Here is a 27,737-nt window from a genome sequence, read left to right as displayed (position 1 = left end):
GGCAGAGGCTTGACCCTGTTGTTGAGCTCAGGCCTGGCCTTGGTAATGACATTCTCCAGTCTCTCCTTGTTCTTGATTTCCCACTGCAAGTGGAAGATGCTTCTGTGTCTGCATAACTCTCCTTATCTCTGACCACCAGCAAGAATAAAGTCTTCCAGGCTGCTGCAGATTACCAGCCATGCTGTACAGGCAGGGCTTTGTAATTTCTGCCTTTGGGGAAGGCTGTGGCAACCTGCTGGGAGCTAATGGGCTTGTGCAGGTGATCCTGGAGGTGTCATGTGGCTGCCTGATGTCTGTCATGGGAATTGCTCTGGTTTGTCAGGCCAGGGATGGCTGCTTTCTGGGCTTGAGGTGGGAAACGCTCGTGGAGTTGGCAGGTTTTCCCAGTAGTAGGTAGCAGAAGTGAGGATGGGGTTTTGTGTGGCTGCTCCTGCAGAAGACTAGATTGAAGCTGCTTCTTGTTTTTGTCAGTCATATGGAAAAACAGTCTTCTGGAAAGAAGGAGGGAGTGGATAGAAGCAGGAGGTCACCAGAAAGTATTCCTGAAGTAAATCATGCCTGAAATACACAGTGGTAAAGGCTCTCGTGATGGTTGAAGGTCAGTAGCTTCATGCAGAGGTTGCAGCTAGATTGGTTTTGCCCTCACTTGTCTGAGTCTTGCCCATGGATCTGAATGCTCACCATGCACCAAATCCTCACGGGGAGCAGTTCATCAGGTAGCCATTGGTAATCACTGGTTACAGTTTTGTCTTATATAGCTGACTTTCCCCCTTTGTGCTTTCAGAAATAACACAGATCATCCAGGTAGACTTGGACCTGAAGTACAAGACCAACATCCGAGACCTGTTTGATGAGTTTGACAATTTCCCAGAGGGAGCAGTGATTGGAATTGCCAGGGAAATGCAACCAGTGTACAGGTAAAGCTTTCTCCCTATTGGGGCCAGGGTGTGGGCAGTGGGTGGCTGGTGTGTCTTCTCTTCAACTCAGGTTGGGTTTCTAGGGCTAAATGGTCTTCCTGCTTTAATCCCAGCAGGGGAACTTAATCTGAAACTTGTAGGTAGCTATGAGCAAAGTGTACAGTGTTGCTGTCGTTTGTTTACTTGTTCTCACACACCATCACAAGGCTTTCAGAGCCAAATTCCTGGTTGTTGGTGCCAAAATCCATACCAGGACTATAGTACATCTGCTAGAGGCATTGTTTGCCCAGCCATGCCTGCTGAGGGGCTGTGATTGCATTCTGGAGCATCGGTGTGTGTGTTGGAGCTCAGAGCTTCCGGCTGTGAAGATTGCAGAGAGTAGGGGTTGAGTTTGGGCAACAATGAGGTTCTGGGTCCCTGGAGGGTGAGTGCACCTTCTGCTTCCTTCAGGGAAGGCCAAACTGACAACTCTGTTGGTGGCCTGGGCTTGCAAGCATGAGGGTGACCCCATGGTCACTTGCTCTTCAGACCCTTGGTCCACCAGCCAATGACTGCTGGGAGCTAACGGTGGGAATCACTCACTGAGGGGAGGCTCAGTTCTTCCCAGTCGTGGACCACTGATGGGTTTCAGGGACACAGATATTTCCAGGCTAGTGCTTAAAAAAATTGGTTTAGTTTAGCCTGCATTATTCCAAGGATGAACCTCAGGTTTTGTTTTAATCCAAAGTAAATCAGATCATCAACTCAGGATGCCTTAATGGCTTCTCAGATGAGCTGAGTTTGAGCATCTGAGGTGACTTGGCTAGATTTGCTAATCCTAATGGAAAATTTCTTGGAGAAAGACAAAAAAGTTGAAGAGCTCTGTATGTCTTTTCCTTCCCTACTGAAAGCCTGCTTCCTTACTGAACCTCCTAAGACAGGACCAGCAGCACTCTTAGGCAAAAGCTGAGCTGCAAAGATCTGAAGCAGCCATTCTTATTTCATGTGTATCCGGATGGGATGAGGGTGGAGACAGAGAGAAGTTCATCAGCAGGGGATTGATGGTCATTAATCACCACCAGTCACTTCCTCATAGCCTAAGACAGCTGAGAGCGTGAGGTTGCTCAAACTACAGAAGTCACCACTGTTCCTGGGCTGGAAAAAGACATCTCTGTGTCCCTATCAGAAGTGTCACCTCCCCTCTTGGTTTGTACTCTTGGCAAGGAGAGCTGGGACTAGAGGAACAGGGATGCTGAGGTCTTGTCTCCATAGCGTGGGAGCACGGAGGGCTCCTGTATCTGCTTTGGGTGTGCTGGCAGGATTTTGGTGCCCAGAATGGTAAATCCAGCCCCAGTTAATCACATCCAATTGTTAGAGCTTAAAGGGGGATGGAGGGAGCAGCCGCAGCCAAGTGTGGCCGCGGGGCTGTTGCAGTGTCAGCCTCGGTCAGCGCTGCCCGGCAGGGCCGGTCCCGTTCGTTAGTGCTGCAACCTGGAACAGGATAAATCAGGCGTTTGTTTGCCTGCAGTTAGTCCATGGCAGAATCATTGTGTTTTCATCTCTGCAGGGTTTTGCATTATTTCCATGCATGACTAGGGAGTGGGGATGGTGTTCCACTGCTTGGATGTGGTTTGTGGGGCCGGGCATGCCTGGAGGGGACCGAGTTAAGCTTTGGGGTGCTCTGCTGGAGAGCCATTCAGCATGGCAGGGGACAAGGCATGGGATCATGGGGCTGAGCGCTGAATACCTGACCCAAGCCACAGCCGTGTTCTCCCCGTCCTGCCGCCTGTGGTGGGGACAAACAAGCCAAGCAATAACAGCCCTCACAGGCTGCATTTTTGGGCTGAACTTTCTGTTGTTGCAGTTTTGACGTTCTGGGTCACTTTGGGCTATGTTGTACTTTTCTTCTTGTGTTGTTTTGATCTTCGTGTGAAAACAAGTTCCTGATCCTCCTTGTCGCCAGACCACCCGTGGCGGGGCGAGCCGTGCAAACGCCAGGCTGCCCTCCCGCCGAGCCCCGCGGGGCTCGCACCTCGCCGCTGAAAGGGTTTCCAGACACAAACACGAACTGACAAAGCGTGACCGTCTTTGTAAAAAAAAAAAAAATTTGCTATTTTTATACTTTTAGCGAGATAAAAAACGTGTTGTAGGTGTGAAATAAGAGGTACCAGCTCCAGCCGTGTGGTTTGCCACGTGCGCAGGCTCGAAGCATCAGTTGGGAAAGGGGTTGTGGGGTGGAGGGGGGTTACGGGGTAATGGTGGGGTCTCTCTGTTGGCACTCATGTTTTCCTCCCTATTTCACGCAGCTCTCTGGAGCACCAGCTTTGTCCCAAAGCACTAAGAGGGCTTGGGGCGAGTTAGCAGAGCTGTCCTGAGCTTGCTCACGGAGCTGTAAACTCGCAGCCCTGGGGCAGGGTAAGCCAGTGGCTGGGAAGGGTCTGGGTGCCATGTTTCCCTCTCTCTGTAGCAATGGAGAAGATGGATGGAGATCAATTGACTTGGTTGTGTTGGATCCTTGTGACCTGCTTGGCCCATCAGAGAAGGCAAATGGGTGTGTTCTGTAGCTGGTGCCCTGTTTTCTGGGAAGCAGCACCGTTCCTGTTGGCTGCCTGGCTGTAGGCTGTACTTTCTAGGCACAGGTTGGGGCTGCAGAAGGCTTGGGCTGCTGCGCTGCTGCACCGAGCAGTGTTGGGCACAGACACTCACGGGAAACAGAGGAGAAAGAGAACAGAAAATCGGAAATGTCCCGGAGCCTGTCTGCACATCCTGAAGGTAGGGGAAACCTCCAGACAGCAAAACAGGATGGCACGGGAGTGTTTCCACTCGCTTGACTCATGCTGAAACAATGCCCGGCCTCTGTTTGTCTTGGACAAATGCATTTTTCTGAGCAACAGGATCTCCCGGTCCTCCTGCAAGGCCAGCACTGGGATTTAACTGTTGCACAGTCTGGGCTTGGCCTGTCCCTTGGGTCACTCAGGGTGGGTTGGAGTGGCCTGTGGAGAGCAGTAGCTCCTGCTGAAGCTGGACATGGATCACCCTGTGGTGTCTGGCAGAACGTCCTGGAGGCAGAGGGGGAGGTGACAGGAGCCCACGTCAGGTGCAGGAGGTGATCTGAGGTCTGAGGCCATCAATGTCAGGTTTACTTCTCTCCAGCTGTGGCAGGGGAAAGAGGCACTCTGTCTGTGGGTCAGGCACGTTGTCCTTCCTGCAGCTTTTGGATCTGATGTGTGATATGGGGTGTGGTCATCACCTCTGTGGATGGGGCTGCAGACAGAGCTTCATCCCACAAGAGGCTGCCCCCCCGGTGGGGTTGTTGAGGACACAGGTACTGTGCACTAGGCTCCTAGATGCCTGTGGGCTTTCCATGGCAGTGCTGGATGCCTCCTGCCAGGCTGACGTTTGGGTGTTGGCCTGCAGGAAGAGCCTCTTCCCAGGCTGACATGTGCCTGCTCATGTGTCTGCCTGCACAGGATTCACACTGCAGCCAAGATCGGGAGCTCTGGCTTCGGTGAGAATGATTTTGATGGAAAGACTAGAATCTGCAGCTGAAGTTTGCATGGTCCAAAAGGCTTTCCATGCAAGGAAGTGCTTCTGCATGGAAGCAGAAGCATAACCTTAATTAAAAGTCCTGTTGTCCCCTGCAGCATTTCAGCTGCTCAGCCATGCTGGGAGTGTCCTGCTCACCAGGCTACAGGGGGTGAGTGATGATGCTCTGTATAAATATTTATGTTGCAGATCCTGGCCAAATTGAGGAGCCCAGGCTCTCTCTCTTTAGTCCTGCTAAGAAATGTGCAGGCAAGTGTTGCAGATGCATTCTGCAAGCCAGTGAGCAAGTGGCCAGGCAGGTCACTGTCCTGAGGGTGTGTGCAGGGTGTGTGCCTGGCCTGTGGAGCGGCTTAGCCGTGCTTCTGGCTGTGATGGAGCTGTGTGATGGCCGGGTGAAGCCTCCCCATTTCAAAGCAGCCCCAAGCTCCTCTCCTTGTGAGAGGAGCAGAGTGGGGAAATGCTGGGGCACTCCCCAAAATGTCCTGAAAACTCTCAGGTTACTAAAGGCAGAGCTTAAACCCTATTCTTACCGAGTTTCCTGGTTACGATCCCTCTGGTCACGTTGGTGGCGTGTGAGAGGAAGCAGGACAGTGGTATTGATTGCACAGCTGCTCTCGGCAGCCTCGGGCTGACCCCGGGCCACTGTGCCATGCCGTGCTCCCTGTTCCCATCCCCACAGCCGTCCCAGCCTCTTCAGTTCCTAAGCAGTGCTGGTGCTGTTATTGGCTCTGGGTGCCCACCAGTGCCAGCACCACCTGGAGCCCTCAGCACTGCCCCCGTGTTGCTCCCCTTGGAGAGCAATGGTCTGCTGGCAACAGGGAGGACCTAACCCACAGGTCCTCAGATGGTGCTTTTAGCCCCTTACTCCAGCTGGGGAGAAGGTGCCTGCTGTGATGGTGGACCTCAGGAGAGGTCTCAGAGGTTCACAGGTCCAAGAATGCACATAGTTTGGGCTGGAAGGGTGGCTGCTGCCTCCGTTCCTGCTGTTGGGTAAGATCTTCACTGCTGTCCCCCATGACAAGAAGCTAATTAAAGCTTGGAGGCAGCTTGGGAATCCACAGTACTGGCAATGATAAAAGTTTGTCCAACAGGAAAGGATATCTACATCAAAAGGACAGCTACAGACTACAAAGGACCGACACTTGGGTTCTTGTATGGCTGCAAGGCCATTTGCCTTTGCCTCTGCCTAAAACCTAGGGAGACCTCAAACAGGACATTATTTTGTGGAAAGGAAAAGCTTTGTTTCTATTTGTGATTGTGTAGGAGCTGCTGTAAGGTGTGCTGTGTGCTCTGTCACATGTTTTGTTTGTTTGAGAGCTGGTAAAATAACCCTGAGAAGCCCATTAGTGAGTGGGAGCAGGACTGTGCAGCCTCCAAACGTGGAGGCACAGCACTTGCAGTGCTGGGTGTTTGCTGGGAGCTCAGCAGCAGCGGTGCTAAGTCACTTTGTCAGATGTTTGGAAGAGGAAAAGAGTTATCCTGGGCTGTGAGCAGGCTAATGCTGAATCCATAGCCAGGCCAGGCTGTCAGAGTCTGGGCTGAGACAGTACGTCCTGTACCTTCTCTTGGAATCTAAAAAAAACCCCAAAGTACGGCTGACAGCTGCAAGCAGGGAGCAGCTGGATTCCCTGGCTGCTGGTTGAGGCAGTGGTGGTGGTTCTAAGATATAGCAGTGCAGGTGGGCTGCTGCCTGGGATGGAGCTTTCCAGAACTGGATGTAACCATCTCCAGCAGGCAGGTCCTCCTGCCTGAGTTTGTCTGGTTTCATGGACTCCTCAAGCAGGCAGGTTGCCCTGATTTGGCAACTTTTTTCCAAGTGCTTTTGCCCTGGGGAAGCAAGGAGCTGGCTACCACAAAGGGCTCTGTGTTCCCCAAGCCCCTCAATCAGTGAAGGCAGGAGAGTTTGTGCCCTGGCATTTGTGCCATGGTGATGTCATTGCTGCCTGCCCACAGTCCTGGCAAGCCCCATAACCAGTGCACTTTGGATTTGAAATCATTTCAAGATTTTGACTTGATTTGTAGTAAGTGCTGCTGTTCGACACATGGGGAAAGCGGTTCTAGGAATTGTTTGGCAATGGCTGCCACGAAGCAGCCAAAATTACAGAGCAAGCAGAACCTGCAAGGAACTGGCAGCAGAATTAATTTCAGGAATTCAGCTTTACCTCTGATTAAAAAAATTATCCAAGGAAGTAAACGGTTGTGTTGTTTACATCTGTGCATAACATTAATATGTAGGACCTGTTGCACTTATTCCCATTACCAAGCAAACTTGAAATGTCATTTAAAAACAATGAATAAATTGGACAAGATCTGACAACCGCAACTGTGCATTGATTAGCACAAATGCTATTAGTAATATTAAGCAGCAGGTGAGCTTCTGTGAAGGGAGAGCATCTCTCCTATTCCTGAGAGCCCCATCAGCAGGCAAGGGAGGCCCAGGCAGGCGGCCTGCACTTCTGAGGCAGGCAGGAGAACGCTGCTGGAGCAGAGTTCATTCACAGTTGTTAATAGAAATCTGCCATTTTGGCCATAATTAGGCCCACAGTTTTTTAGAGTGCCCCTCTGAACAGGTTGCCCCCCATCCTTTACCGGCGCTGGCACGCACAGCCCATCGCTCCACAGTGCCACAGGTGTTTGATCTGTAGAGAGAAAGAAAATGATGCAACCTAGACAGGGATTTATGGTCCCACCTCTATTCAGAGAATGATTTTAGCACCAGTGTGGGGTATAAATATGTTAGGTGGTGAGGAGGGCTGCCCTTGAAAATCTGTGTCCCAAGGAAAGGTTTCACTCGCCAACTGTGTTCTCAAGTTGTCACTCATCATCTATTTAAATGTTCCCATTTTTGGACTAAGTCCACACAGAAATGTCATCATTGAGGATCAATTTGCTGCTCTAAATACAGGCCTTTTAAAAGTTTGGCATGCAGGCTGTGCTGTAGTAGAGACCAGCACTGTACAGACATAATTTGTGGATTGCGTGAGAAGTTTATTAAGGAATTATTGATGTCCTCGGTGAGGAGCTCAGTCTGTCTGTTCATCAGTGTTTTCTGTGTGAGGACTGAAGGTCCTGCCTGAGCTGGACCCTCACCCTGAACCCATCAGAGGAGCATAAGATGGTCCTGGTGTGCACATCAACACATCCTGCCCTTTGTCCCGGGCTGGGAATTGGGGTTGCTTTGTCCCAGAGTGACAATTTTCCCTGCAGAGCAAGGGGTAATGCTGTATTGGTGATGCCATTGCACATCACTGAGTACATGGTGCTGCCAGGAAGCATGGAGTTGAGATTTCCTGGATTACACAAGCTGCTCAGCTTCAGCTAAGGTGCTCTGGATCGGGCTGGTACTGAACCCACTGCCCCAGCTCCTGAAGGGGTTTAGCACTGCACATGGAAAATAAGCAATTAGCAACAAGGGCCGCTTTGTTGCAAAGCTGCTGAGCTCGCCTGGCCGAGGTCCGGCAGCTCTGGGGCGGGTGGAGGAAGCTGGGTTTGGATGCTGCTCTGAGTGCAGCCCTGGGGCAGCTGCCTCTCTCCAACTGCAGCAGAAACTTGAAAGGGCCCACCTTCATTGCAGACATGGCTTTTGGAGGTGGGAGGAGCTGGAGGAAGGGGAGACAGCCTTTCCCCAGGGTTAATCCTGGTTGAACACAGTGATGGTAAGGGGCTGGCAGCTGCATCCCACAGTAAGGATTAGCCAAGAGGAGAAGGGTGCAGGGAGGTTTCTTAGCTGTGCTCTTGCTTCTTTCTAAGGGCTAAGGGGGAAAGCCACCATCAGCATATGAATGGACCATGCTGCCATTCCCATCACTCTTCCCACTGCCTGCACCCTCTCCTCCAGGCAGGACTGAAGCTGCTGTCAGGGGACCCCCTCTGTTTGGTCTCTCTCCCCCTCCATTTCAAACACATCCCCCTGTCCCCATCGGGACACTACATACTTCCCACTGGGGCTCCCATCCCATCCAGCTCTGTGGCCGGCTCTCCAGGGCCCCACAGGTACCAGGCACTAACATGTGGGGAGCTTGGCCAGGGATGGCTTGGTGGGACCACAGCCGGGTGCCGTGTCCTCCTGCCCGCCCTGGGGGAGCCCTGGCAGCGCGCGGAGCGCAGAGCACGGTCCTCGTGCCTCGTTGCTCATTGCACAGGATCCGCCGTGTTTGCCAGCAGCTGCAGCTGGATAACGCCGGCAGCCATCTGTGTTCTGGCTCAGGAACTGAACAGTGTATTTGGAGGGAGCAAGAGCATGCACTTGTTGTCTTAGTTGGCGTTTGGGCTGGCAGGGCTGCTGTCGATGTGGCTCAGAGAGGGACAGCTGACAGCCTGTTCTTCCCTTCTGTGCCAGGAGCTCCGTGCCCGGCTGGATGGGGCTCAGGGTCCCCCAGCCCCTGACCCCTGTGAGAGAGGCTTGGTGACAAAGTGTGTCCTCAAGGTGCTGGCCTGCTGCTGCTGCTTCTGCCCTCCTGGGCAGCTGGCCCAAACTCTGCCAGTGCTTGGCAAGAGGTAGAAGCAAACCAGTGAGCTCCAGCAAGAAGTTTACTGATTCTGGGACATTTATTACATCCAGAATCTTTCAGATCCCTTATCTTTGTGGCTTTATCCCATGACTGTTGCCTTCGCTTCCCCCTTTGATGAGGGAGAAGCTGTGCAGCCTTCCTCCCTGGGTACCACACTGCATAGGCTCATGCAGTGCATGTGCATGGTGCGCAGTGGCATTCAGAGACCCCACAGCCTTCCAGGAGCATCTTCTAACCACAGCCACTCTGGGTCTAGCCCAGCATCTCATTTCATTTCGTGTCTTTTTGACCTGGCTCCTCAGTTCCCCAGCTGTCTGGGGGGATCCCAGAGGCTGTCTGCATTCTTGGAGGTGCAGCCTCGTGGTCAGGTTCCGCATCCTCAGCAGCAAGGCCAGCAGTGCTGTCTGTGGGGCCAGTGCTTTCAGCTTGCTACTGGTCACCCAGCTGGCAGTAACCCCTCCTTCTTGCCTTTCCTGCCAGCTAGGGCACCCAGCTGCTTTACCAGCTGTTTCCAGCTCATCCCAGGAAGTTTCCCCATAGCCCAGAGCTGAAGTGAACGAGTGGAAGATCAGGCGTTTGGACAAAATCTTCCCCCCATGCACTGTTTGTCCCTTGCTGTGCATGAAAGCAAGAGAAGGACCTGCAGAATACAGCTGGTGGGTGGAGCAGTCCCCTCTACCCTAGCAGCTGATCCCATTGAGGCATTTTTAAGTGTGATGGCAGCTCTGTGAGCTGGGGCTCGTGACCGCAGGCTGCGAGGCAGGGGAGGTGCGGCCGCAGCGCCCTGCGCTGGGCCAGCAAGGGAAGTCCCGGTGGAAGCAGGGTTTTTTATCTGGGCTGCCTGGGCCGGGCCTTTGAATGCTTGGAAATGCTCTTCTCCAGATGTTTCCTAGCACACGCCGGCTCTGTTTATAAACAGCTCCTCAAAGCAAAGCCTGTTGGGGCTGCAGGCGGGTGCTCGTGGCAGCAGCCCCTCACGGCTCCCCTGCACCATGCCACGGGGTCTGGGGCCACAGGTCACCTCTTTTCCCTCCTATCTAGAGGGGTCAGGGTAGTTAACAAAAGCCAAAAATGCCTCCTCTTCCTTTCCCCTCCCCTTCTGGCTAGCAGCTTCCTGCCCCGAATCATCCTGGTGGTGACTGGCCTCTCTGGTCTGCCTTCCTGCCCAGGCTTTCGCTGCTAGGGGCACAGAGAGGAGGGCACCTTGGAGCCAAGGCTGCTGGCACACTGCCCTGCCTGAACTGCCTGTTCCAGGGGAGATCCCAGCCATTCCAGGGGCTTGGGCCAGGGAGATATTTCCATTGCAGCTGGGGTTTGATTCCTTGGTGATTGTCTCAGGGACACATCCTGACAGCACACTCATAAAGCCCCTTGGGTTTTCTCCCCCATGTTTTACCAAAATTTGAGGTGGGTGCCAAGGGGTGATGCCAAGCAGGACAGAGTGGTGTGGAGTGCAGGCTGGAGTAGCTGTTTGGCTGGTTGTGCTTCCCCAGATCCATCACCTCCAAAGAGAACAATGCTCTCATAGGTGCCACTCCTTCAACTTCCAACTGGGTGCAGGTGCCTTTCAGCCACACTCTTCTCTGTCCTGACCCCTGCAGGACAGCACCAAATCCCTCTGTTAGAAGGACAAAAGCCAAGAAAAATCCAGGCTAAACAGCTGCTGCCAGTGGCCCTGCCAGAACACCTTTCCCTTGGTTGGCCTGAGCCCAGCACTGGCAAGGCTGTCGTGCACGGCTGTGAGCAAGTTCCCGAACCATCGGCACTGCGGAGCCACCCACAGCTCATCACATCCTGGATCTCACCTCAGCACTGCTCCCTGGGGATGGCCCTATCCTCCCTTCCAGCCCCACTCCCCTGCGATCCCCAGGCACGGGCGGGGGAGGACGGCCCTGTCACGCCAGCACTGGGAGGAAGGGTGGAACAATTGCTGCTTGTCAGTCTGTCTCCTCTTCCTGCAGAAAAGGGCACATTGCTCCTTTCTTGTTATCAGCCTTCGAGTAATCTGCTGGGGAAAGGCATTGCTGGAAAATTGAGTCATTTGATACAGATCTGCTTTTGCTCTGGCCTGGCAATGCTGAGGGCTTGATTGCCTGCATTTTCCTTATCCTGGGTGCTTGCAGTGGCTGTAGTCTCGTCTCTTAGCTTGGGCAGCGTGTGTTTGGAGGTGAGAACATCAAAAGAGTCAGCTTCACTGCTGTGGAGCTGGAAAGGTGCCCCACTCTGCAGCACTGCTCACCCTCTCCCTCCTGTCTGCTTCCAACTTAACTTTTTGGGCATGGGAATGGCTTTCTAGGCACTGCTAGGGAGAAGCAGAGAGAGCAGAGTATGCAGAGGTGAGCTTGAGCCAGTCGTATTCAGACTCCTGGACTTGAGCACCTCAGGAGGCTGATTGGGGCTTGTTCTGCAGGCTGAGCTTCCCTCTAATGCTGCGTGGGGAGTGCTTTGCCTTGCAACGCCTGGATGCTCAGGAGCATCCATGAGTTGTCTTTGCCTCTCCCCAAGACACAACTGCTCTTTGCAGAGGCAGAGCCCTTTTTTCCCTTCCCTGCCCTTTAGATCCAACAAGCACTGCTGCCCATGGAATCCAATGAAGCAGCCCATCCTCCAGTCCCCTTTCCCAGGAAAGGGGATATGACTGCCCAGAAACTGAGCCCTCCTGTGGAAAACTGGCACTTGGAAAAACCCTTTCCATTCTGAATGAGGTGAAAGGGAGTGGTGTAAAGACCCTTAATGAAGCAGGAAATATCAGTGCTTTGAATCTAAAACATCTAAATGAAAGTTGTAAGGAAGTGATGCTGCATGATGGTTGTGGTTCTCCAGATCAGGAAATAAAAAATATGTTCACGGTTTACATCATTAATGAGGCCACTTTAAACCTTTGGGTTCTAAATCTGCACCATCTACCTACAAATTCTCGTTGCCTGGAGCTGCATGGAGACTTTAGTCGGTGTCTGACAGATTCAAAGAGGAACCAGTGGCAGCCTTGGCTTCTTCTTTCTAACAGTGTTTCTCCTTGACATCTTCACAGCAAGGTGTAAAAGAACCTTGCTGTAACTTTCCCTTAAGTGTGAGGGCTGGAAGGAGATGGCAGTGCTGGCAGCCCTGAATTGTCAGATGGTGGTGGGGGTCATAGGTCCCTCCTGCCTTCCTCGAAACCACAGGCTTGGACAGCTCTCAGGTGCTCAGCTTTGCAGCAGAGGATGCTGCTTGAGGGGAAGATTTTCAGACTGAGTGGGAGTGACTTTTGGGGACAGATTCAACCCCAGGTAGTTGGGTAATAGCATGGGATGAATTCAATTCCTGCAAGTGGGAGCAACCACTGTATGTATGGTGAGGTGTATTCACTGCCCCAGGGCTGAGGAAGGAGCCAAAAACATTTTGGGGCTGCTTGCTCAGGTAATCAAAATTTTTCCCATTTGAATCCACCTCTGGAGTTAGTTTTATTTACTACTAGACTTGCACCACTCTCATCTCCTTGGCAGCTGGAAATTAGCTGGTGAAGATTGTGTCTGCCAGAGCTGCTACAGCTGAACCTTCCCAGGGCTGCAAGCGCTGAAGGCACTGCTTGTTTAGCTAATGAGATGTTGCCACTGGATTTCTCTTTTTATTTTTATTTTGAAGAAGTATTTCTGACACTCAGATATATTTCAAGTCTTCTAATTGCACAGCCTCAGACTGAGGCCCATCTTTGATCCGGAGTTTCCCCCTAATCAAATAATAATAATGCTGTCAACTCTGCTGTTGAGATCCCATTAACTGCAGGACTTGCAGTTCTGGTGTGTACCAGCCATGGGGACACTCCTGGTGTTCACCCCAGGCACTGGGGATGTGGTTTTGTCTCCCTATACAGCCATGTGAGCAGTCACACGATCCTGTGTCCAGCTGGCTCACCAGAACGATGCTGGTAGAAACAAAACGGGCTTTAGGATGTGGTAAACAACGTGGTTTGAGGTCTGGGCAATATCCTGTGCAGGGGGACGGAGAGAAAGGCAGCCCACAAAGTAGTGGTTTCTCCGAGGGGCTGGGTGCCTCCAGACAGAAGACAGGCACTGCAGGATCTCTTGGGTGGGTGGTAGATCCTGTGCTGTGATCCAGACCTGCCCAGACTTGAGGTGGCTGCTCTTCAGGCTGCACTCCCTGACTCCCCTGTTCCTGTTTTTCCTCTCTTTCCAGGCACACCTTCTGGCAGTATCGCCGCGAGAACCCCCAAACCAAAGTGGGGGGGCCCCCTCCTGATGGGCTGCCAGGCTTCAACAGTGGTGTCCTGCTCCTGAACCTGGAAGCCATGAGGCAGTCCAAACTCTACAACCAGCTGCTGGAGCCCACCATGGTGCAGAAGCTGACAGAGAAGTACCACTTCAAGGGCCACCTTGGGGACCAGGATTTCTTCACTATGGTGGGGATGGAGCACCCAGAGCTTTTCCATGTGCTTGACTGCACGTGGAACAGGCAGCTTTGCACATGGTGGAGGGACCATGGATACAGTGATGTGTTTGACCAGTACTTCCAGTGCGAGGGTGAGGTCAAAATTTACCATGGGAACTGCAACACCCCGATCCCTGAAGACTAGAACACCCACCACCCCTGGGAGCAGCTCTGACTGCAAAAGCCTTAGTGGCTGCACCAGCAGTCCCTCGGGAAGGGTGGCCAGCTCTGATCCGTTGCATCCCAGGGGAATCGCTGGGGATCCCAAGAGCTTTCAGTATCCCACAGCCTGTAACCTCATCCCTTCAGGAGGAAGGGCAGTTCAGTTGCTGGAGCAGGATATCCACAGTCACTCTGTCCAGACTAGCTCCTGGCTCTGCTTAGGGCAAGTCCATGGTGCCTGTCTGTGCCACAGCTGCTGGGACATGGGGACAGCCAAGGGGCCATCAGAGCCTGCTGCCTTTGCCCATGGCAGGGTGCAGCTCCCTGGGTGCTGTGCAGCCTTACCTTGGATGGTCAGCAGGAGCCCCCAGCAGGCACTTGGATGTTGTTTGTCGTTCCTCAGTGGCCCATTTCTGCACCTCATGCAGAGCACTGGTCTGGTCCCTCTGGAGAGCAGACACCGTCCTCAGGTCATCTTCCTTTCTAAGCATTCCAGAAAGGCAAGAAGGCTTTAAAGACTGAAAAACTGCTTTAAATTGGGTTACTTACAAACAAAAATTGAATGCTAGATGAGCTTTAAAGCCGTCCATTGGTTCTTCTTAGCAATAAAAGCTTTACTGCCCTGTCCTAGAAGCGGTCAGTGAGCGTGTACCAATAGATTCATTTTTCTAGCTTTGCCTCTAACCTTTTGTACAGAAATAAAGCTGCAGATGTCAGACCTGCTCGGCTGTTTTTTGCGGCACAACTGAAGTCCTGTGCAATAGGAGATTTCCTACTTTTATCATGATTAAAAAGTTGCTGATGCGTATCTGCTGGGCAGTTGAATGTGCTGCCCCACATAGCTTATCCCACATCTGTTCCACCCAAGTGATGCAAATAAACTGTCTGGCATACAAGCTGGATTTTTAAAGATCATCACCACCATAGCTGGGGTTGGTCTGGAAGGAGCTGGGAACTGCCTGTGCTGTGAATGGGTGAGCCTCAGGCATGAGCATGCTGTTCCCTAAGTAAATGCTGCCTTGGTGAGCCCGGCCAGCAGGCATGAGCTCCTGCACAGGTCTCTGTCAGGGAGGTGCACAGCACCTTAACCCACCTCCAGCCTGGCTTTTACACCCAACCAGCATGTGCCTGTGTGTCAGTGTGTGCATCTGTGTGATATGCACGTGCAAGAGAGAGGGATGGAGACCTAATTATGGCTTAACCTAAAAGTGGTGCACACCGTGTCTGGCAGGAGTGTCCTGGGCTCCTTCCCCTGTGCCCATGAATGAACTTATCATTACTGAGGGAGAGGCTCTCCTCCCTCGAACTGATGTGCAGAGACATGAGGCTGTGGTAGGGCTGCAGCACAACCCTGCCCTCTCTGATGTGCTGAACCAATCCCTTTCCAAATAGCACAAAAGCTCCACTTTGAGTATTTTCACATCCCTGGGGAAAGAACAGCAAAGAAGGGATTAAAGGTGAGGGAAAGAAGCAGTACCCTGCTGTGTTAGACTCACATTTTCACCAAAAAACAAGGTGAGCCAGCCTTGCTGTGCAAGGCAAGGAAGCCCCCCAGGGTGCTGGTGGGCAGGATTTGGTGTGGGAGATGTACCAGGATGATGCACCCTGAAGGACAAGGGGGGTTTGAAAGTGCCTCAGATGGCCAGAGCTGCTGCTGTGCCCAGAGAGCACATGCTGTCCTGGGAAGGGGGCTTTACTCTGTTGGTGCCCACTCTCATTTATGAGTGAGCTGGGTAGGGACAATTCCATGTTGCGTGGCCAGGAGCCACCCACCTCCCCTCTGTCCTGGTAGTGCCACACTGCTGTCTTGTGCTTGCTGGGCAGTTTCACAGTCCCATAGTTGGCACTGGTGCTTTGTCACCATCCTGACACATCCTGGGGCCCCTGCAATTGCCCTGAGCAGCTCCTGGAGTGCCCCATGTGCGCAGTCCCTGCCGTACCTGGGATGCTGCTGCAAGGTGCCCTGACCAGCCCTGCTCTTGCTGGTCAGGGCACATGGGTGGCACCAGTGACACACAGGGCCTCACATGCCAGGGCAGGACCTTGCCATCAGTTTGGAAATGGCCATGCTGGAAATACAGGCCAGGTGGCTTGTGTCACCAGCACTGGGGAGTGGTGGGGTGATGGGCAAACAGGGCTTTACCAGTGGCTGAGCAGCTTTGGGGTGGCTGTGGATGTCAGGGCTGGCCCAAAAGCACCATGCTGGGTGCCACAGGGTGACACCTTGGGAGCCAGGGCTGCATGGGGCCAGGTGCTCCCCTGCCCCACAGCCACCCCTGGAGCTGGACCAGGTGTTAGGCATCCTCCACCTGAAGACAAGGGGATGCTTGCCACAGTGCTGGGAGCACTTTTCCCTCTCCGTGGGGTTCCAGGGGCTCTGATGGGGGTACACCTACCATTGTAGCCCCAGGCTGGAACCTTTCATTGAGATATTTTTCCAAAAATAAAGTCTGGTTTTTTCGTTTTTTTCAGAATGGCAGTCCACTGGGAAACTCACTGCATTTTTTCAGCTAGGAAAAACGTAGTTAAGTGAAACATTTAATTCAGCTTAGATGTTTTTTCCCAGGCACCACAGAGAGCCCAGTGGCACAGCTCCCACACAGCAGTGCCTGCCCCATCCAGACCCACATGGTCCCCGGGGCTGTGACTAAGCACCGCAGGCAGCACGGACCCACACGGTGCTATATATAGACCCTGCACGTAGCCAGAGCCGTGCTGCCTGTGTAATTATCTCCCCTTCATGCCCTGCTGATTGCAGGCACTAATGAGCTCAGCTGCAGAAACCGCAGTGGCAGCCTGGGGCTGCCAGCTCAGCCTTTTCAGAGGGTGCTGCCACAGGGGCCGCTTTGGGACAGAAGCAGAGATTGCTGTGCTTGGCCAGAGTGGCAGCATCCCTGAGGGCACCGCCTGCTCAGGAGCCTTCACCCCCCACAGGCAGTTCCTGCACTAAGTGCCCAGCCAGCTGGTGACTGCTGGGCCATCCCACGCCTTTCCTTCAGTGGTAATTCCTGGAAGAATAGGGACTTTCCATCCCCATCCTTCCTTGCCCTCCAGCACTGTCCTCAGGCAGATGCTGCTCCAGGCGCAAAAGGTCAGACCTGAGCATCCCCTCCTGGTCCCTGTGACGATGGCCTGGGGCTGTGGCAGCCAGCACCAGCAGCTGCCAGCACAGGCACAGTGAGAGATGCCCATAAAGCAATGAGCAGCACCGGTTTGCCCGTGGGCACTGGAGGTTTGCTGCAGTGACCCTGAGCAGCAGCACTGGGACTGACAGGCAGCTCCTGGTCCCCAGGGGGCTGTCACCATGTCCTTGGGCCAGCGGTGGTCCCCTGCCTAAGAAAGGGCCTCTGCAGACTCCAGAGCCTGGTTATGGGTTGGTTGGAACCCCTCTGGAGATGTGGCAGGCTAAAGGCAACCCTGGGTGAGTGGCAGGTGGGGACACGCTGCTGTGACACACAGTGCTGGGGGGACACAGCTGTGGGGAGCAGGAGACCAGTCCCACCAGCACAGGCTGGTGGCAAGGGATGGGACCATGCCCACTGCCCCTTACACCCATGGGAGAGCTGCAGTGGCCCCAGCCAGGGCCTGTGGAAGGGCACAGAGCTCCTCCATCATGCCTGTTGGCTTCCTGCTCCTTATCTTCTCACCTGCTGGCTCACAGCAAAGTGCTATTCATGTCAAGAGCCCCATGTTTTTCCAGGATGGAGAAGGAGATGGGAGAGCAAAGGAGCCTCCTTGAACTCTTTGTAGAAGACCAGGCTGTGGGAAGGAGCTCTGTAGCTTGAGCTTTAGAAGAAAATTCAATTTCTTGTATCATTCAGCATTTGTGAGAAATTGCATGTAGAACAAACAGTATCCCTGATTTTCTGCCCACTGTGCTGGAGCTGCCTGTGATTTTTGCTCTCCTCTCCTGCATTTCATAACACCATCAGTGTTTATTCTCTTACTCATTTGTACTTCTTTCCCATTTGAAACGATCAATTGTTGGTATAAACTCACCTAGGGAGCAATTACTATGAGCCTAACCCAAACAGGCTCTGGGGTGCTCCATTAAGCAATATCACCACCCTCCCTCTCTGCTGATCCCAGAGGATACAATATTTACTTTTCAGCTCTCTGCTATTCATACCCAGCGCACTTCGGTCAGTGTGCCAAGAATAACACAAACCTTAACAACGGGCTTCAGCGCTAAGATGGAGTTCCTGACTTTGCAAAACAAAAAAAAATAAAAAAACAACCTATTATTTTGCCTTTGCTGAGAAATGCCTGGCAGCAGCAGAGCAGGTGGGTGCCAGAACCACCCCTCTGCCTTGGAGTGGTGAAATCTGCCCCGATGGACACAGAAAGAGGAAAAAAAAAAAAAAAAGAGCAGTAAGCCTGGGACACAGGTTGGCAACTGCTGGCTTTTCCTTTTAATGAAGATTTTTATTGGGTTGCTGCGTTGTTTTGTGAGCTTTTCCTCAAAAGCTTTGCAGAACCATGGAGGGACATATTCCCCAGCACCTGTAAATATTTCAGCCAGGCTTTCAGTAGCTCTGTCTCTGACCATCACGAGCCTCTGCGGCTTTAATTACTAATTGCAAAGAAATTGCTGCCCAGTCCTGTTAGCCTTTCAGTGCTATCAGGGTTCACTTTGTGCAGTTCTCCTCTGGAAATTATTTATTCACTAATCAGCTGCTAACCAAGGGGAGTGCTTGGAGCAAATTACCTCCCTGTGGTATTTCATAGGCATTAGCTGTATTGTACCTAAAGCCTCAGTGTTAATTCAGACAATTTGCCTATCTGAAGGAAAAGCTGAAAGAAAGCAGCTTTCTTGGAGCTGCCACAATGAGCTGCAGGTCTGGCACTGCTGGAGGCTTTGGCATTGCCCACCAGTGAGGGGATGCTCAGCAGTTTACAGGGCATTCCTGAGAGCCAGATGTGTCTGTCCTGGGGTGTTCCTAAGAGCCAGATGTGGTTTTCCTGGGGCAGATGTTGCCGTTGTGGCAGGTAGGAAACCACACCCTGGGGCTCCAAACATATGGGCACCCTCAAGCTCTTTCTCCTGGCTTGTTCCTGATGGATTTGGCATCCTGTAGCCCTGGCAAGGCACTTGTCCTCAGTACCAGCCTTTACCAGCAGAGCCCCAGTGCCAGCTTCTCCTCCTGCTCCTGCTCAGCCATCGTTTAGCAGCAATTTATGACCCTGCTGGTGACAATCCTAAAGCTGTGCAAGCCACAGGCTGCAGGCAGAGACCTGCTCACAGAAGGCACTGCATGGAGTGTCTCCATTTATCACCTACACATGTCTTGCTCTTAGTGCATTTTGCAGCTGTTGAAAGGTTTGGGGCCTTTGTCACAGCACATCCCCTCCTTGGAGCTGGTCAGGATAAACAAACACTTTCAGATCCTAAGGACAGTATCAGTTTAGGGAATAAATTGCTTACGGATGCCCTGTGGCACATGGGGGTCTGGGCAGTGTGTCAGAAAGAAAAAGTGTGGGTTTTTTTTCCTGCATGCTTCTTCCTTTCAAACTCCTTTTTTTTTCTGTGCTGGAGGACTTCTCTGGCTACCTTGGGAACACAGCAAAGACATGCCCTTCCAGCATAATCTGCCAAGCTCAAAGGAGAGGGAAATTTTATACAGAGTGCTTAAAAACACCAGCAGCAATAGGGAAAAAAAGTGAATGGGCATGTGAGATTGAACCCCTCAGCTGTGGAATGGGGGCTTGGAGAGCTATCCAGGTAAAGGGTGCTCAGTTGAGCTGACAGGCCTTATGGTCCTGCAGTCAAAAACCATTATCTGGAAAATGGGGGATAATGGTGACCTGCCACTGATGCTGAGCTATTCAGGAGAGGGAATTATAGAGCTGATGTGAAGAACTGCAGAAAATGTGGCTGATATGGAGCAGTAGGTAGTAAAATGGGAATAAAATCCATCACTGATAGACGCTGGGTAGTGCAGGTGCAGAAGGGTACAGGGAAGAGCAGTGGAGAGCAGGAAGGTGATCTGGGAGGTATCACAGTTCCTCACCTTGCTGAAGACAAGCACCCACATGCAGGGTGGACCAGGGTGGGATTTCCCTCCACTTGCTGCTCAGGGGGCACCCACTGCAGCAGCTGTTCCATGGGCACAGGACAGGAGAACTGCCAGTGCAGAGCAGGCAGATGGACCACATGGCTGAAATGCCAGGCCATGCTCTGCCTGACTGTGTATCCCTGCAGGCTGCACTTACAGAGTCACAGCTCCAGCCTTGAAACCATCCTCGGGCTCCACTCCATCAGCCCCCTGGAGCTGGAGCAGAGGCTGTGCTGGGCAGAGTGTTGTGCATCAGCTGTGGGGAATCATCCCTGGGGATTAAAATAGCCTTCAGACTATGGACAAGGACGGTGCAGTTGAGGAGAATCAGCAACATTCCCACCCTCTCCTGGGAACAAACGAAATTTTGCAATTGTGCAGGATCTCAGCTCAGTGGCTTGGGAGACTCTCAGTCCTACAGAAAAGGCAAAGGTGTCCAGCAGCAATTTTTGTTTGGTAATTAGAAAAGATGTCCTGGCATTGTAAACTACTGCACTCCACAGAAGGCAAACAGCAGTGTCTGGAGTCCAGCAGGGCTGGGTGTATTCCAGTTAAACAATGGGAATTAACTGTAATGCCTGTGCAAAAGGCAAGGAGGATGCCAGTCCTGTGCCAGTGTTCAAAGGCACTCCGAGCTAGTGCCTTAACTCCCAAGTTGGGCGAAAGGATGAGAAAACTGGTGTAAGATTCACTGGATAGTAAATTTTCCAGGTCAAAAATGTTTGGCCTGGAAAAGATGCAGGAACAGATCTAGAAGAAAATTCCATATGGTGGAAGAGAAACTGGAGGCCAGCATATCATGCCTGTGCTGACACATCAGTGTTTCACATTTTCAAAGCAGCAGATGCTGCAAAAATAGGAAATACAAGAAGTCAGCATTATTAAAGCAAATGTAATTAAATATCCTATCATGAGTCACTTACTTGTAAACCTCAAGAATTTTTCAGCAGATGCCACTAAATTTCTTTCACCAGTCATTAGTCTGGCGAAGTTTTACCAGCAAAGAACAAGGAGGATATAAAATCACAGTGTTTCATCTTCTCCTTCCCTTAAGAGCTGTGTGTAATAGGATGGATTATCAAATAATCAAATACGGGAAGCTTTTAAATAATGCTGAGCTAAGTAGGGAGTGCCAAGGCAGTCATACATTTGTAATAAAAACAAGAGTACCAGGTTCTTAATGAATAAATGTGTCAGATGGATTTGGGCAGGAGCATCAGGCAGGCTAGTGGGGGTCAGTAGCGTCACATACAGATCCTGAAGAATGACTCTGTAGTCTCCAGTATGAACTTACTGGTGTTTTCAGTTCTGCAGCTCCTCCTGCCCATTGAATTTCTGTGGCCCATGCTCAACCAAGCCTCCCTGTGAAGGGACCACATTGTCCTGATTCTAGAAAGTAAAAAGAAGCAGAGGCTGTCCAACACTGTCCAACATGGGACCTGGAGGTATTTCAAGGTTTTCTGGCTGTCCTTTCAGCTACCAGTCCCAAATGCCCCAGACTAGAAGGGATGGGAGGCTGACCTGGGAGCCAGGTGTCCTGGGGTGCTGTGGGTCCTTTTCCCTATTTCATTTTCATATCCCTCACAGGAGAGCGATGCCCACTCTGCTCTGGTGGGATGGGCAGTTCAGCAGGGACCCAGAGCTTCATGTGCTGGCTGGGAAGGATGTGGTGCAGGATGCTGGGGATATACCTGTAACAGCACCTGGTAGGGTGCACATGAGTACCTGGAGCAGCATTGGAGGGTGTCAGAGCATGTTCTGGGGACACCTCCTGCAGTCAGAATTCCTCCTGGAGGAGCTGCAACACTAGAAAGCAAAGTCCTCCTGCCCCTAAAGTCACATCTAGGACAAGACATGGAGTCTGAAGTGCCACCGCACTCCGCAGAGCAGGAAGGCTGTGGGCAGACATGAATTAAATATACTGGCCTGGGCTACATTTATCCTTCTCAAAATAACTTTGCTTTTTGTGGATCCACTGTCTGAAAACCATAATTGATACTGTCCAAGTGCTCAGGCCCTTTATAGTTGGCTGTAGAATAGAGACCTTCTGGTACTGCAAGAGCAGGCACGGACCTGACCAAAGCTAAATCAGTGCTGTGGCCACAGCAGGGCTGGGCTGAAGGAGGGGACACTTGTGGCCCCACACACCCAGGGATGGCATTTGTCCCATGGGGCCCACACTGCAGGCACCCTCTGCAGCCATAAGCTGTGATGTCCTGTGGTCCCAGAACCACCACCAGGGTTGCCCACCGGCACGCTGCCCACCATGTGAGCATGCAGCAAGCTCTCAAGACCACCTGGGCTCAGACTGTAAACCACACTAAAATGCATGTTAATTTTTCCAAATTCCAGGTGTGGGGAGCACAGGTGACCCATTCATTTTACTTACAGCAGCTGGAGGCTTTGAGGCTGTTAAGGAGGTCCCCTGGCAGAGTAGTGTGCCCTGATGCTGTCCAGTTTTAGTTAGAGGCAAGATCATTTGCTTTTTTCTGATTTTTCCCTCAGATGCCACAGTCTTTCACATAAGGAAGATTGAACTGTGATATTTTTAACCATCCCTGTAAAAAAAATATATGGTGCATTGTGGAAGAAGCTGCCAAGAGGTTCAGCTTGGCAGGGGAGGGGGCGGGGACCAGCCCCAGGAGAGGGGAGCCTTTGCTCTGTGACACCTGCCTGGGATGGTACAAACAGAGCTGCAACACCAGGTGAGACAGCATTTATGCTGAAATGATAAATTGTGCTGAGAAAGATAAATCAGTGGATTCTGATGTCTGTAGCATAGGAACGATCCATTGCCAAGGTTGCACACACAGTGTTCAGGAGCAGTTCAGGAGCAGTGGGATGGGTGCAGTGGGCACTGCCAGGAGGGGATGCTGCCCCTTCCCCACATGACCCTCCCCTAGGACAGGGGCACAGGGAGCTGCACCCTCCTTGTTGGCTTTGGAGCTATGTTGAGCTCCAGGGGGTGAATGAGTCTGGGATAAGGTCAATGCCAAAGGCTGCTTTGCTTCCCACTGCCCTGCCTCTGGAGCATGTCCAACGCAGGGGCTGCCTTGCAGTGTGGGCTGGGCAGCAGCACTGGTGGGATTCCAGCGTTGTCAGCTTCTCTGCCCAGTCCACCACCCCTACCCTGAGCCCTCACTTCACACACGAGGAAATGTCTGAGCTGGGAAACATCCCCAGATCATCACAGATGGCAAAGCACACAGATAACTGGCTTGTCAGGGCACGCCTCTGCTTTTCCATGTTCTCAGAGACAAAAAAATTAATTCTCCCCTGTAATCCTAAAATTCTTTTGATGATGAGAAAAGGCAATTGAAAAGTTTTGTTGCATAACCTTCAAGATCAAATGATGATTTATTTAGAACGTGCTTTGTGCTGTTACACAGCATAGAGGCTCAGCAATTAGCTGGAAGCAAATATTCCTCCTAATTTTCCATGAGCGTGTCATTAGGATAGTGTCTCACCAGTTGAAAATTATCATTATCAGCTGCAAATATTGCAGAAGTTCAAACCATTTGCTTGTAGTTTTCTTTTTATATTTTCAAATATTGTTAATTCAATTTCATTGCTGCCTTGGAAATAATCAGGCAATGGTTTCTTCTCCTTGCAAACTGCCATAACAAACAAGCAGTGGAAATATGCTGATATTTCTACAGCTGGAAGTATCAATGGCAGTCAGAGGAAAATGCCCCTTTCAAGCAAATCTTTAATAGTTTCTTTTCTGGATGAAAGAAGAACCAAGGTATTGTATTCAAAGCACATAGCTTCTGTCTGCTGCTCATCTCCAGTGTCTCCCACAACCTTCAAAGAGCTCAGAGCCACCAGCAGCCATGCCCAACAATGCTAACAAAACTAGGCTCCTTATTGCCTTACAGCCCTTTGAACTTCTGCAACAAATGGTGGGGGGATTTGGTGGTGGCAGATATATGTTTTTTCCATAGCTGGGGATAAACATAAATCTCTGCTGTTCCATTTCCTTGTGTGGATTGACAGGGTGAAGTGCAGAAACCTGTGGTAATCTCACTGGGCAAGCCCAATCCTGACCACAATGTCCTGTCATGGGCTCTCCCTGTGGAGAGTGGGTCAGGGTGCTGTTCAGTGCAGCAGGAAAACTGCCACCAGGGTTTGTGCTGGGCTTGTGTGCAAGGGTTTGGGCTTCCCAGCCTGACTCCCATGCTGTGTGCAAGGTCCCCTGGTGCCATTTGGGATTGCTCTCCTGCAGTTCCTCTGCTTGCACTGGTTTTCTCTTTGGTCAAACAAAGCAAATTTTACAGAAGAGGGTTCCCCTCACATTTTCTTTCTGTTGCCTGTGGCTGGAATGGCGTGGGAAAGGCTGTGAAGTCACTTCCAGTCCCTCTGCAATGTCCCACCACAGAGCAGAGACAGGGGTCACAGCTGTCCCATACCCCTTACAAACAAGCAGAGGGTGTTTTATTTTTTTTAGGAGAAAACTTGGTCACAAAATGAGCACTTTTAGCTCATTCCCAGCCCTTGGTGCCAGTGCCAAACCTGTGGGACCTCTCTGAGCACTGCTGTTAAAAAAAGGAGCAGGCAGGTTCCTGGTCCCCGGAAAATCCCATGGGAAAGTCCATGGTGCCCTCCTGGCCTGTGGGATGGTTCTTGCTGGGGAATGCTGCAAACCCGGCTGAGAACATGCTGGGGTGGTTCCCAGAACTGGGGACCTGTCTCCTGGAGCTGAGGTCCTCAGGGTTCTGGGGTGGAGGATGGAGGGAAGCATCATTCCTTTTTGCCCCCACATCCTCCCCTCGGAGAACAGCACATTTTATCCCACAGAATATAGTATAGTGGACTGGCAAAACTCATTGCCCAGCTGATATGGAAACTAATTTTCTAGGAGCATGAAATTTGTATGTGTGGGAGAGTGTTGAATGATCTGTGTTTGATGGGAAAAAATTGGCTTCAAATAGGGCAAAGATCTTTGGTCACAGGCATTTGATGGAAATAAAGGTTGAGGAGAGAAGTATGAACAGTGGCAAATGTTTCTCACAGAAAGGACAGTTAATCCTGGAGGCCTCAGCTATTTTTCTTCTTTCAGAATGATGCCAGGTGAAATATCTGCCAACCGTGACGTCTTTAAAGCCTTGAGAGCCTGAGAGGAAGCTCAGAACCTCCTGTTGATTGTAGTAAGTCCAGTAAACAATTTCATTCCTGAAGAAACACTTTCCATGTGTGTTGCATGGAAGGCTTTGCATTGAGAGTCTGTGACTATAAATCAAAAAGCAAAATAAATCAAGAAGTGGTGCTTTATTCTGCCTGGTCAGGTGAAAGCCCCAAACATTGGCCCTTCCTTGCTCCCAGACCTTGCAGTAACCAGGGCTCCTGTTCTCCACCATATATTCTGCATCAACTGGGCTTTCTGCATGGATTTATGTTCACACCTTGTGAATCTATGCCTTCCAGGGAAAAATGATAGCACGAAAGACAATGTCTGCTGGCAGCTTGTGCACTCACCAGGAGGAGGCATGAATTCTCTCCAGTCATTATCGGTCACACTTATAATCCAGGAGGCTTCTTTCAAGCTGTGGTGGGACACAGGCTTTTTGCACATTGAATGTTAAAAGGTAGTGTCAGCTTTCACAGTAATTTAAGGCTGGCATTCATTCCTGCCTTATTCTTGCTTCCAAAGGGCATCTTTCATCTTTCTTGGAGGCTTATCATTAGCAGACATCATAAGCAAAGCCTTTAAACACCCTCACCATCTCTCACAGACTGGCTTCATTCAACACCTGGCCCAAATGCAGGGTGTACCTTTTGTCTGCGTGACGGGACATTTGTCTGAAGGGAACAAGTATCTGAGGGAGGGCAAGCACATGTGGGTGTGAATTTGTACATGGGTGTGTGGGTATGTGGGTAGGTTCTTCATGCCATGCTCTCCAGCCTTTGAAGCCTGGGCAGTGTCCCGCAGGAGGGTGAGATGGTGCACTTCCTGGCACATGGGCACACAGGGCTGTGCTGCAGAACAGGACCGTGGGTGTTTGCTCAGCATTTTGCTGGGGGAAGCTGAGGCAGGAGCCCCAGGGCAGACTTGCGGGTGATTTGGGGGAAAAAAATAATTTAAAAAATGTTAAAACTGAAGAGGGAGGTTCTGATGGTTATTAACATGGGGCTAAGCAGCAGCTCACCACACAGCTGTGGCTTGGCTGTCTGTGCACCTTGGAGGAGCTTTTTGGATACTGTGGTCTTTGTTTTCCTCCAGCATGTGAGGAGCAGATGTGAGGTGAGCCACAGATGGACATTTGACTGTGTTTTTTCAAAACCAGTGTCAATCCATGGATTTTAAACGGGAACCGTGCTCCAGCAGTAGGGTTTTCCCAGCCCTGGCACTGGTGGAACCCCTTCTCCCCAAGCAGGGACTGAGCCTCCACCCACTTAACCAAGCTGGTCCCATACAGAGGCTGCCTTCACTTCCCTCTTGCCAGAGAACAGCCACCCTTGACCTCTGCACTGGGCCCTTCCTGGCAATTAAGAACCAGCCAAGCTAATCAACACCTCCCAGCAGAGCACTGCAGCAGCCAGGAAAACTGCCCGTGCGCTTGATCCGGTGCTGGAAAGCACCATGAGCTCCAGCCAAGGGGGCACCTTGCAGAGCAGGCTGCCTGCCTGCTGGAGTGTCATGTCCTGAGCCCCCTGAGAGCAGTGGCCCTGGGGAGGGAAGGCCTCATGGTCTGCAGCACGAGTGCTTCCAGCTGGTTACACACTGGGGCACAGGGAGCAGAATTGCTCTATGGCTTCTGAGGAGCAATAAGCAGCCATGAAAAGGTCTTGCATAATGTCATGGTCTGATTTCCAGTGCTGCTGAGCTCCTCTGTTGAGAAGAGGAGCCACTGAAACTGGGCTGTGGGCCAGTCTGTGCCCTGTTGCTCGTGGAGTGCAAAGCCTTCTGCTCTTCAAGTTTCAAAATACTCACAGCACCCTCCTGCTCCCTCAGGATCACCCACGCCTTTGCACCTATCAGTGCTGCTCTTGGCTTGTGCTGGAACAGGGATGTGCAGAGATGGGACAGGTCCCTTTGTAGGGGATCTGCTTTGCTGTCCCACTGGTGTCGTGGTATGGGCAAAGATCAGTAGCAGTGACTGTGGGCAGGGCATAAATGTCCCTCCCAGCCACGTGTTGCCCAGTGTCTTCTGCAAAACCCACTCCTCAGCTGATATTCCCAAAATGGCAGATAAATGTCCTGTGTTCTCTTGGCTGGTGTGTGGCTTCACCCACTTTGCTTTGCCCGTCTGCCCATGGCTCACACCCAGGAGATGCCTCAGCCCCAGCTGGCTCACACAGCCGGGGAGGTTTGGGAGCTGGGAGTGCCCAGGACAGGGATGCAGGGGATGCTGCAGCCTCACTGCAACCACAGAGCTTGTCTGGGGACTGGTCATCACTGGCAGTAGCCAATGGATTGATACCTGGGATTGCCATAATAGTCATACCATGACAGGGTCGTTATGCCTTCATTAAAGTAAGAGGGCATCACCACACTACTGATGGATGGTTTGCAGCAACTGTGAACAACTGTGGCACTCTTCTGAGTGACAGGGAAGAGGCGGCCGCTGGCAGAGGGCTGTTTAGGAGGCTAGAGCAGAAGGAAAAACCCAAGAAGGGCAGCTGCCTGCTGGAAGGAAAGCAGCTCTGATTGTGGAGCAGTGATTACAGGCAGCCCAGCCTGCCAAGCAATGCTTCTTGGGAGAGGTGAGGGGAAAAGAGGAGCGTGAGTTAAATGATTGCTGGGCAATTAATTTCTGAGCACTACCTCTGCTGCTGAAGGACTCTTTCTCTATTCTCACAGGATGGGTGCAGAGGCCAGCACAGACCATGCCCAGCTCCTTTGGCATCACACCCGGGTACTTCAGAACGATTTACAAGGAGCTGCCACATCACCAGAGAGAGAAACAACCCAACATAATGTTCCATCACACTCCTTAGAGTGAGCTCTCAGTAATTACTCCAATTACACACCAAATTACAGAGAAGCTGGTGGCCTCCACACGAGGACAGATTAAAGAATCCATCTTTAATCTTGGCTTGAGTTGTGTTCTGCTGCCTCCAGTTTGAAGTACATGTTCATTTCCCCCTGTGGGTCTGTAATCACACTGCTCATCATCACCTTTTTATTCACTCCTCCA

At 51.7% G+C, this 27,737-nt stretch overlaps 1 protein-coding gene across 2 annotated transcripts in view; it reads left to right on the top strand.

Moving 5' to 3' along the window:
- Positions 1 to 14,261, top strand: part of XXYLT1 (xyloside xylosyltransferase 1) — a 28,193-nt gene extending 13,932 nt beyond the window's left edge. For both annotated transcript variants that reach the window (XM_008924594.3, XM_018074961.1), the window contains exons 3-4: positions 785 to 917; positions 13,130 to 14,261. In XM_008924594.3, coding sequence (XP_008922842.2) covers positions 785 to 917; positions 13,130 to 13,526 — 530 coding nt within the window. In that variant the 3' untranslated portion in view covers positions 13,527 to 14,261. The remainder of the gene's footprint in view (positions 1 to 784; positions 918 to 13,129) is intronic.
- Positions 14,262 to 27,737: the final 13,476 nt, after the last annotated feature.

The sequence above is a fragment of the Manacus vitellinus genome, unplaced genomic scaffold, assembly GCF_001715985.3.
Source record: "Manacus vitellinus isolate BGI_N305 unplaced genomic scaffold, ASM171598v3 scaffold_29_pilon, whole genome shotgun sequence".
Taxonomy (NCBI): domain Eukaryota; kingdom Metazoa; phylum Chordata; class Aves; order Passeriformes; family Pipridae; genus Manacus; species Manacus vitellinus.
This window is presented reverse-complemented; position numbering and strand designations above follow the sequence as displayed.